The sequence below is a fragment of the Pteropus alecto genome, unplaced genomic scaffold, assembly GCF_000325575.1.
Source record: "Pteropus alecto unplaced genomic scaffold, ASM32557v1 scaffold185, whole genome shotgun sequence".
Classification (NCBI taxonomy): domain Eukaryota; kingdom Metazoa; phylum Chordata; class Mammalia; order Chiroptera; family Pteropodidae; genus Pteropus; species Pteropus alecto.
The window spans coordinates 8,270,921-8,282,571 of record NW_006438088.1 but is presented as its reverse complement, the minus strand read 5'-3'; the positions used below and the strand labels follow the sequence as shown (position 1 = coordinate 8,282,571).

The following is an 11,651-nucleotide window of genomic DNA, read 5'->3' as shown; positions in this document are numbered from 1 at the left end:
GGGGAGTCATATGACTTCGAGGCTTTTGTTTTAAGCAGCTGGAAAGGTGGGTGTGCCACCTACTGAAATGAGAAGACTGCAGTGGAACAGATGTGGGGCAAAGGTGAGGGGGCAGGAGCTTCGACAGGTTCATAAAGTCTCTTAGACATCACATTGGAAATGTGGAGTAGACAGCTGGATATTCCCACTTGAAGTTTCAGGGAGAGATCCTGGCTGGAGAGAGAAATTCAGGAGTTACCAGTATATCACAAATATTCGATTCCCCTACCGGAAAACAGCAAAGGCCTCTTGACACTGACTAGAGAATGATCTTAGCATTAAAGCGAGAATTCTCATTGTGCAGTGAGAAGCACTACTCTGGAAGAGAGGGGCCTGTTCTCCCATTTCTCCACAGAGCATCCATAACGACTGACCTAATTTTAGACATCACACCGAGTGGCGAGGGGCCAGCGGTCAAGCAGGAGACAGAGAGAGGTAGCTGTTCTTCACCCACAGAGCATGAAGGTCACTTTCCAATGGTGAAATGAAGGAAAGAGAAATTAGAATAAGGAACATCTAGTGAAACATAGTCCAAAAGAGCAGTCTGGGAGAACCCTTCGGGATGTCACATGCCAAAGGAATCTCATCTATTTCAGGGGCTCCTGTTTTCCCCTCAGTTCACAGACACTTTATCTTTTGCAGATAACACACTAACAATGGATCTATTCACCAGTTTAATGAAGGTGAGTGAGAGGCGGGGAGCAACACAAATTCACTGTCAGCCAAATTTGTTATCACAAGCCAAAAAGCATATAAATAAATATTTATAATATTTGCCATACCAACATTAACTTTCTGTGGGAAGTGGGTGAGGCACTAGACGGTAAAGCTCTACTTGTTATCAATGGGAGATTAAAAAGAAGTTGTCTTTACAGAAGGAGTCTTGTAAACCCAAACTCAAAAGCGATGGCAAATATCAAACTAAAGTTTTATATTTAAATCATGCTTAAAGTCGTCAAACATTCACTCATCTGCATTCGAGTCCTTGGGGAATTTATGGGCTCTGCATTTCTGGAGAGACTGACATACAGTGTCATCTTTCAAGTCTGCTGCTTTTTTAAACTTCCATTGTAACTAACTGATAATTCAGCTGGACCACACTTACACTCGCTAACCTGTTCTCTCCAAGGTGGAAAAGGGGCTGCCGACTGCTGACAGGAGGAGGAATAAAATGAGAAGAGAAATAGCCCAGCGATTAAGGAGAGTTCACTACCAATTCCTCAGCAGTCAACCTAAAATAAGGACTTTTCCACCTACGTGAGGATAACACTGTCCACGTACCCATACCTCCTATGTAGCTAGGGAGAGATTTTATGAAAATAAAACCATTTTCAAAAGGCACCATATGAGAAGTCCTAATCTTCTTTCAAATTTTTATCAAGCATTTGTTCTGCCAGGAAACATTTCCAAAAAGGAAAGGTTTTGTCTCAATTGCTGTGGCAGCAAACACTTCCGCTGGAGCAGTTAGAACAGTACCAGGATACTCTCGCTGGCTTCCACAGCTTTCAAAACATTTGTGTTGTTACACCGTTCATTTGCCAGTCTACGCGACTTATAATACTCTGTATTCATCTGGGTGTATTCATACAACTGTGATTCCAGAAAACCTTACAAAAGTTGGTGTAAATATGCTGCAATGGAAAACCAGAAGTCTCTCTGCCTTTCTCACTGTAGAGTTATACCATACTTGCAATTATGGTACAAATCAGTCTTTACTTCACAAGCCTGAGGTAAGTAAGTCTAATCAGTAACTTCATGAAGCGCTTAGAGAGGTCAAATTTAAATAGCATTGCTATATACTTGGAAAATGCCCAGCATCTTCTGTAAATCGTTATTCAATCCTCGATATTTTAAGATAGATTCTCTTCTCATAGCTAAGGAGAGCTTTCCTCAAGCGTATATTATTAATGGATAGGATTGGGATTTATTGAATCTTCTTCAGTAACCTGTCAATTATTTTTGTTAGTATGGTCATAATTAACAGGGAAATGCTTTTAAAAGCTTCTGGCCTTGCTTTGTTCGCAAAGTCAATCTTGGGGAATGAGGACCCCACCCCCCACCCCTGACCCCCAACCACCAAGATGTGGGCACGAGTGGGCAGGAAAGCAGCTGGAGGTCTTGGGTTCAGAAGAGCCCCAGGCCTGGGAGAAGGGCAGAAGCAGTGGTGATAGAAGACTTTTTGGGGGTTGGGGGCTGTGCCAGGCACATGGTAAATGCCCATCAATATCTGATGAGCGAACACAACACACAAAATTCCATCAAAACTTTGGGTCAGATTTGGTGAACTTCAGAAGTATTTTGGAGTATCAACAAATTTTGGATGAATCTAGATATGTAAATTAGCCACCTTTGGGATAATATTGGCCTTTTTTTTTTCTTTTGCATAAGACTGGGTATTCTGTCAAAGCAATACTTTTCCAGGAAAAAAGAAGGGACCAGAGCCTCCTTTGTCCTCTTAAAACTAGGAAAGGCTTGGGATAAAGCAAAACTCCAAATCTGCAGGAGATGGCTAAGGAAGAAGAGATGGTGGACAGCTGGGTGCCAGGTGCTTTCATGTGCCATATTTTCCTTTGCCCTCTCATCTCAAGACATTCTCCAAGGTCTCCTTTTCAATCCCTGAGTTAGAAAAGTCACTACTTTTAACTTTTGGTGTAAATTAGTTTCCCCAGTTGATCTTCTAGCATCTCTGGCATCTCCTGGACTCCTGCCTCCCCTGAAGCTGCCCTAAACAGTCTAGATGCCCTCGGCCTCCCCTTCCTAAGAACACCCCTCCAAAGTCACGGTCCATCCTTCCCTCAATCTACTCCGAACAGCAGCTCCCCTGGAAAAGCACGGGCATCTGTTACAACTGAAAGTTTCCGTAACAACGAACCTCGCAGAGTTTCACTCTGAAATAAAATAAAGGACATAGATGTCCTCTTCTTGTCATCAAAAGAGAGATTTTCTCATTTGTTTTCAAATGCCGTCTTGTAAAATTTCTCAAGAACAAACGCAGAATATATAATCTGGCCTTGGAAAACCATTCTCCACTTAACTATAAATTCACTTAAATTACATTTCACCCCATGGTTCCTAAAGCTCACTTCATGCTATTTATATCTTTTTGTTATAAGAAGACATTCCAAAGAGTAGCCATGAGTGCTCACATTTTCTTATCACACACAACACCCCCCAATCAATTAACCCAAGTTCAAGTATGCATGATTTTTAGTCTCAGTGGCTCTCGGTATTAGCCACATTTTGACATTAAAAATTCTAAACCCAATCTAAGTTAACAAACCTGATAAACGTCACGTAATCATCAGATGAAGGATGAAAACTGCTAACGTTAGACCAAATAGTTTGTTGTTATATTGCCTGTCAAATTAGGACCTCCTGATTTCAAATTCAAGTGCTATGATTTTATAAAACAATTGACATTTTCCAGTTTAAGACTATATTCCCACCTGGAACCCCCAGTACAAAATCTTGCCAAGCTGTTTAATCATGCAACAGCTACTAATTGCTTAAAGACCCTTCGGTTGTTTTCAGCAGTATTTTCTGATGTTTAAAATAGAAAAATACCTACCCGTGCATACCTCTGTGCCTGGCTGATGGTGGTGACATGATGTCCTGAGTGGGAAACTGCCTTTATCACACTGATCCATCTGCCTTCGTCTATTAACTATCACCTTTACTAACGCGTGTGCAGACTACTGATCACACCTTTGTAACTAGAGGGGGCTGGATCCAGTGATACAGCTCCCCCAACTGGCAATCAGAAGAAGATAAGAGGGAAAGAAAAACACTAGGAAAAAAAGGACATGAAAATCAGCAAATAAAGGAAACGAGAAAAGGTAAAAACGGGACAGGAGATGTTAAAATGGAGACTTTAACTGAAATTTTTGCTGATGCTTTGGGTGAGTCAAGCCATTTGATTCGGTTCCACCAAATTAGCCAAGCACTATCCTTGCACGGAGCATGCTCCGGAAACGAGCAGACCCCCAGCTCTGTGCGCTTCAGGCAGCAAAGCTCTGTTTGCTGCTCATTCCTTAAGGATAGCATCTCCTAGTTTATATTAAATCACCTATTCAGCATGGTGATCTGGCTTCTACTGCAACATATTGAAAAGCAAGATTCTGATTAGTAGTGAGAGGAAGAAAGAGAACTGGAACGCATGACAAAGTTTTCAAGGGAAAGACAAAGGAAATAAAGGGTTAGCTTTGTTTGGTTTATTAAATTTCAAGGGCTTTGCCTGCCAGTTTGAAAAATGCATGATATCACCAGTGTGTTTATTAAAAATGCTACTTTAAATTGCAGATCCAGCCAGTGTGAATTCCCCTTGGTAGCTGTAGGTTATTGACTAACAATTATATTCAATTTTTCAATGAAAAGAGGGAAAAAGAATTAGAGAAGACTTGCAGGATTATGTTTCTAAAAGCTGCTGCTAATTCAAGTAAAACTCAAAATCTGTACGTATGATAGTAAAATGTCCAATTCACACAGCCGCAGCATTTTCAAGGTCGCTTTGCATATGAATTGTTAAGGTCTTTTAAAATGATGCTCAGAATCAGGATAAAACAGCATAAACTTTGCTCAGTGCTCTCTTGACAGTTTATTACCAGATTTAAGACGGGGTGGGGAACCTGCCCGAGCAAATGGTTGCTTGCTCGCTGACTTGAAAAATGCACTTGTTTCAGCACAGAAATAACAAATCTGTTTCTGATTCTAGACATTATTTTCCAAATGCTGCCAAGAAAAGAATCCAAGGAATTCTCTTCCATACACAACATACACGAGACAACTGGAAAGAGGCCTGTGATCTGCTTCGGGGTTCACCATGAGGAAGGAGAGAGCTGAGCGAGCTCCTAGCATGAACTGCCCTCGTGGGAGCAGGAGTGCATGCCTAAGATAGTTCAGAACCGTAATCTCCGACATAACTCTTTGCTATTATTAGACAACCTAAAGGCTTTCCTAAATCTGTAACTTGTGAAGCAGAAGAGGATGTAGACGGGACCCTACCATGCCGAGCATGCAGACAGCTGCGATACACCCACTCCACAGAATTCAGCACTTTTTCAACCCATGAGACTAGATTTCTAGATCTTGGACGACACATATGAGCTGAGAAAGGGAAAGAATTTAGTCTCACACCAAAGCCAGGTTTAAATCTCTGGAGGGAATGCTGACCAGAAAAAAAATCCAATATTAAATTCAGAAACCTGAGGTTCGTGACACTCATAAAACAAGCTAAAATTATTAAGAGCACAAAAGGATATATGTATCAATCCTTTCATTAAAGCAATGACATTTTAAAAATACCTTATTTTTAGACTCAAGTGCACAGAGGTACCCTGCTTTACAATTTTTAAATCTATGTTTCAAGAGGGTGTAATTTAGCATGTATCACTTCTGTTATTAATAAGGAGGAGACTCAGCAATACAATCCACTTTGGAGAAAAGGATCATAGGAGAATTCTGAAAGACTGAGTCATCCAACAGACTGAGCTAGCTAATGCAACGGTTTAAATTTTTGGCCCACACTGAGTTGACTGCAGTGAACTGAGTTCAATTTTGTTTTTTTTGTTTGTTTGTTTTTCCCCTTCTCAGCAGGATAAGCGTTCATAAAGGAAATTGGATTGTTTATAGGAAATAAAAAGGCAACATTTTCTTCTTTTGCATGACTGATCATAGTGGGTACATTTTCAATATTTGTACCCATACATACGACCTTGTCTTAAACTTGCATTGCCATAAGTTTCAAATGCATCGCCAAAGTAGCTATGCTGGACAGTCATCTTTACAGCTTTCCATTCAATATACTGCTTATCATACTACCCTCGATCAAGGTGATTTTATACATGGTCCATTCTCGATGGGGTGAAGTGTCCCCCCCCAAAATCCATGTCTACTAGGATCGTCAGAATGTGACCTTATTTGGAAAGAGAGTCTTTGAAGACGTAATCAGTTAAAACGAGGTCATAAACTGGATTAGTATGGCTGGTATCCTTATAAGAAAACTATGGGACACAGAGCTACAGGGAGACTCATAGGGAAGAAGGCCATGTGATGACAGAGGCTCAGATGCTACCATAGGCCACAAGAAACTGGAAGAGGCAAACAAAGATTCTCCCCTAAAGGCTTAAGAGAGAGCATGACCCTGCCAACATTGTGATTTTGGAGTCTGGCCTCTAGAACTGTGAGAGAAGAAATTTCTGTTTTAAGCCACTCACTTAGAGGTAATTTGCTATAGCAGCTCTAGGGAGCTAATATAGATTTGTCTACTAACCAGTGCCAGTTGGCCAATGCTTTGCTTACCAGTCTACAACAAGATTACTACAGGAAAAGAGATTAAATTTTTAAGAACTTTTATAGCTGTTTGACATTGTAGCAATATCCCACAGCACGTGATTTTATGTTTTACAAATTATCTGTCTGCAATAGATTGGAAATTAAAAGGAAAAAACAGTCTTCACAGTAAGAGACACACTACAAAGATAATTAATATTTATAAAGATGAAGCTGGTGTACTGCAATTAAGAAATTTGCATTCCGAATCGTCTCAGAGAAAATTAGGTTCCATGCAGTTTTAGTGGTAAAAATACTTTATTCTAATTTTTTGAGGAAAGTAATCCATGAATGGTAAACAATATATGCATGGTAGTTTGCTGTTAATCATATTATTTGATTAGCCAGAAACTCGCTTCCCAGACCATGGTGGGTCACTGATCACACCGTGAAGGAAAAACATACCATGGCTTTGTTAACCACAGGGATCTTGGCAGAACTTGAGAAACATCTTCCCAGAGACTGGGAACTCAGACATTGCTCATGCAAAACAAACTTGGGTGGAGTAGGCGTATCTGAGCTACTTCAATGGCAACAGTAGAGAGTGATTGTAACTCTATGAGCTCTTAGAGCTGATCGCGATGACAAAGATGACATCTCTCCTACAAGAAGGCATTTTTCCAGCACCAAATCAACCAAAAGTTGAGTAGACACGACCTCAGAAAAAAATAGTCTAGAGATAAGGATACCCGGCATTGACATGGAAGTCTGTCTGTCTGATGCGACTGTTTTCTTTCAGCTGTTAAAAGAAATACACTGGAACGTGATTTAACCCAAAAGAAGGGCAACCGTGTTTCCTCTAAAGTCAAGGTGAATCATAACCATGGCCTCCACGGCCCCTAGAACTTCAGTTAGCCATATAAACAGGTCAATTAACCAAACCTTTGAAAATGCCTCCATCAGAGAAAAACACAAACACAGTAAGGAAATGAAGCATCACAAAGAGACTTAACATTCCCACACTGAATCTCACCATGACTTAAAGGGGTTGCCCACATGTAGCACAAAGGACAACCTAAAAATTATTACTGTAAATCAAGAGGTTATAAATCACAGGAAGAGTGTAAAATGTCCACTGTTTGTCCTGGCTGCTGGGAGATCAGAAAGTAGGCTTAAAAGGGATTGTGGATTCCTGATTAGAACACACACTTCAGCATAAAAGCACTCAGTTGTCATCACATGCCATTCACTTGACATTCTAAAATGTCCTAAGTTACCACGGAAACTAAGAGTCCATGAAATTGATAGATTCTTTAATAAAATGAAATTGCTGTTATGGGAATGGGTGGAGACAAATATGTTGAAGCTGCAAAGTCCTACCCTGCAACAACTCCACACCTGCATTCAATTAAAAAATCTAAACTTTAGTTATCATTAGATCATAAGGATTTCAATTACTTTGTGGAAATTACACTGTTAGCATGCACCCTCAATCCAATAATACTGGATGTTGGCTCTTCATAGCTACACTATTTCTTTTTTGAGACAACTTTTTAAGAAACAGCATCATAAGAGCTCATAACACATTTCATTTAACATCGTTTTTTTAGAAATATTCAAATTCATTTCAGCCTTATGGAGCTCCTTAGAAATTCACTGCAACTACTCTCTCTAGTTCGAATTAATTAAATTCTTAGGGGGAGAAAAATGGGATGTTCTTTTTTGTTCTTAACCCCCTTGATTTTGTCAAATTTGTACCAACTGGATCAACAAATATCCCAAACTCAAAGTTTAACATTAAAGACTTTGGCGATTTTTCAAGGAGTCAAATTAGGGTTAAAATTGTAAAAGTTAATCCAAAAAAAAAAATTTTTTTGTAAAAGTTAAGACTAGAGAACCCATGTCTGTACCTCATTAATAGACTGAGGACAAAGAGCAATCAGCAAAGCAAGCCAGGACCACTTTATTTCTAAAAATTGAAAAGCTGTCAAGAATTCCACATCAACAGAATGACATACAATGAAAGAAATGAACAAAATAGTCTACTCCAGTTCCAAGGAAATTCATTTTAACTCCCCCAATTCCAGCAATCTCACAGACAAACACACTCTCAAATGCCTAAGTTAACTATGTTATGAAAAGAGTTGGAAAAAACAGAATTGAAGAAAAAAATAATTGCCTATAAAGAGAAAATACTTCCCAACTAATCAGGAAATCACTACATGCCCTCATATATTCACCATCTTATAGTACTTGGGAAGTGTTATCATCCATACTAGCTAAAACAAGAACTATATCTAAAGTAAAATTAATTTCATTCCTGAATTCACACACTAAAGCTTAAAGCAATAGAACTGCTCCCCAATTCTAGTCACTCTAATCCTTTACATGAGCAACTCATCACATGAAAATTCCAATAGGATTATACTACAACTGTAAACTATTCCTACTTTTATTAAGTTTCCTTTAATTCTAAACTTTTAACTACTTTTGTATATGGCAAAACACATGCGAAACACATCCAAACCGAGAACTATCCTTTCTGTCTAAAAGAAAATTCCATCTCCCCAGCAAGAGGTCTTTCTTCCTGTTTGCAACAACAACAAAAAGAACAATGACCTTTCCACTTTTATACTTACAAAATCCTCCTAAACTTTGATTTTAATAGACCTAGAACTGTGATTTAGGCTCTGATGCTAAATGACAATTTTTCTAAGTATAACGTCACCACCCCAATGGACCTGAAGCCCCCTCACCTTTCAGGCAGAACATTCTGAAGCAGTTCCATGGACGGGCCGGTGCTCTGCAGTCGGATGTGGCTGCAGTGCTAGGCACAGCTGTCTCCCAGCCCACCTCCCCAGCGCTCACTGCCAGAGAGCGAGCGAGCGAGCAAGCGGGGCAGCCAGCCAGCGCCTGTGATTACAGGAAGCCACTGCCCAATCCCTAGCTTTCTGGGCTGAGCTGCTGACACCTCCCTATCTCTCATATGTTGTTTCACACCACAGAATCAGCCAGGATCATCTTGGAAAGTCAGGGGAGGGGGTGTGGGCAGTCGCTGTTCATAACGTCCAGTGGAGAACAGCGCAAAGGCAAGCCCACTTGTTGGTCTTATCAGTGTTTTCCACTGCAGCAGATGGAGCGCCTCATGTGATCAACGACAAAAAAAGAAAAGAAATCGCTGGATTCAGTTTAACTGTTTGCTATTAATTTGACTATTCTTTGACTTCATCATTCCTTTGCTACTCGCATTCTTTTTTCTGACATGGAACAACCCATATACTGGTACATAATCAGTACCACGCATAATGATATGAAACTTGGTGCACGGCTGTCTGGGTCTCCAGAAATGAGTGAATATATGTGAAGTGCTCCTAACAGTGCCAGACACACAGTAAGCACTACGGAAGTGTTGACTACTATTATCATCACTACTGCCGTTAATAAACTTGAACGTTACGATAAAAATGTGAAGTGTGTTACAATTCTATGGCACTGCCAGTTGTCCGATGAGGAAGCAAAGATGAAGAGCTTTAAGCTGGCATCGAGTATGTGAATTTCTAAGTCTACTGCTGCCATAATCAGATCATGACACCTCTCCCCATCCACTGGAAAGCAAAATTCACTCTGGCAAGTTGAGGACTACTTTACTGTATAAACTCTTTAACAGACATTAAAAAGCAAAAGAAGGAATTTTATTGCAGATCTGAAGACAAATGGTCTACAAATGTGGCCTCAAGAGCACCCTGCTTGAAAGTACAGTCTGATAGTGAGTGGTCCCATGGCCCTCAGAGACTCTCCAGTCTCCTGGTCACAGGAAGTGGCCATTGTTCACAAGGCCAGTTGCTGTGTACAGTCTTCCTTTTGACTCCACAGGATGCAGGAAACTGACTCACAGAACCAATCTATCTGTCTGTGTCCTGGGGTGCTTGCTGCAGCCCTTACTACTACTGCTCTGTTTTGGATTTCAACATACAGTTGAGCATACTCTAGCTGGATTTCTCTCCCTCATCTCCCAGTTTCTCCAGCAGTGCTTGGTTAATAAGTTCCCTACCATGAGGAAGTCATGGTACTAGTTGCTATAATCACAAAAAAATATCAGAGGTCCCTCGCCAGAAGCTCATTGGAATGGAAAAGAAAAAAACCCAGCATGTGTAATGACAAACAGTGATATTAGCTCTCAGAACAGAAGTGGAAGAAACCTCATAGCTCACCTCGTTTGGTACGAGTTGACCGGTTCAGAGATGAGGTGACTTGCCCAAGTAACTAATGGTTGCATCAAGAGAAAAGTCAAACCACCTGACACAGCCCTTTTTATCTCATCACATGACCCTCCCCACGGATGGCTGGAGTCATTCCTTGTCCTTTCCTGTCTTGAGTGGGCTTCTATGCAATTTATGAATTGCAAAGGTATTCCTGAAAATATTCTTGTGGATTAGATACAACTTTTTAAATCGCACATAAATTGCTCAGAGAGAACCTCTGCACCTTGGAGAGTTAAGACTTCTGAACATAGGTTAGTACACAGGGTTTAGGGTGGTTGTATGCTTTTAATAGCACTATGAATACTCACAGTTAAACTTTTAATACAGGGATAACTTTATATGCTGGAAAGAACACTAAGTAGAAAGTAAAGAGAACTTGATTTCAGCTGCATCTGTAGCATTATCTAGCAGGTCTTTATACTAGTTCATGACCTATAAATGTGGGGAGTGAATGTGGGGGCTAAATTAACTCTAAGATTCTATCCTTCTAGACTACTCCATTAATTTTTTGCTGTATATATTAGTATAATATATACAAGCATTTTGATGTATATATTAGTATAATATATATAAGCATTTATATATATGTATAAATACATATGTATATATATGTACATATTAGTATAATATATACAAACATTTTGTTAGGTGCATTATGTCAGCAAAAGAGACAATCTTTGGCTTCTCTCGGTTTAGTGTAAGAGGTAGGTGGGTGAATAAACAACTATAATACAATGTGATATTATGTAACAGAATATACAAAATTCATAATGATCAACAATAGCTTCTTGCCTATTAACATCTAATTAAGCTGCTCTTCCCAACCAGGTAAAAACATCTACAGTTTAATGTCATGGGATGAACGGCGGCCCCAAAGCTCCTGTCTACCCACAAGCTCAGGATGTGACCTTATTTGAAAACAGGGTCTTTGCAGATGCACTTTAAGTGTGGATCAAAATGAGATGGTACCGGATGAGGGCGGTGTTAAGGACAGTAGAGTGTCCTTATAAGAGACAGGAAAGGACACACAGAGACATAGAGATCGCTGTGTGAAGGTGGAGGCAAAGACTGGAGTGATGTGGT

At 40.0% G+C, this 11,651-nt stretch overlaps 1 protein-coding gene across 1 annotated transcript in view; it reads right to left on the bottom strand.

Annotated features, from left to right (window-relative positions):
• NHSL1 (NHS like 1) overlaps nucleotides 1–9,198 on the bottom strand; it is a 94,762-nt gene extending 85,564 nt beyond the window's left edge. Inside the window, exon 1 of the mRNA XM_015592089.2 lies at nucleotides 9,063–9,198. Within this exon, the coding sequence (XP_015447575.1) occupies nucleotides 9,063–9,078 (16 nt within the window). The 5' untranslated portion in view covers nucleotides 9,079–9,198. The remainder of the gene's footprint in view (nucleotides 1–9,062) is intronic.
• Nucleotides 9,199–11,651: the final 2,453 nt, after the last annotated feature.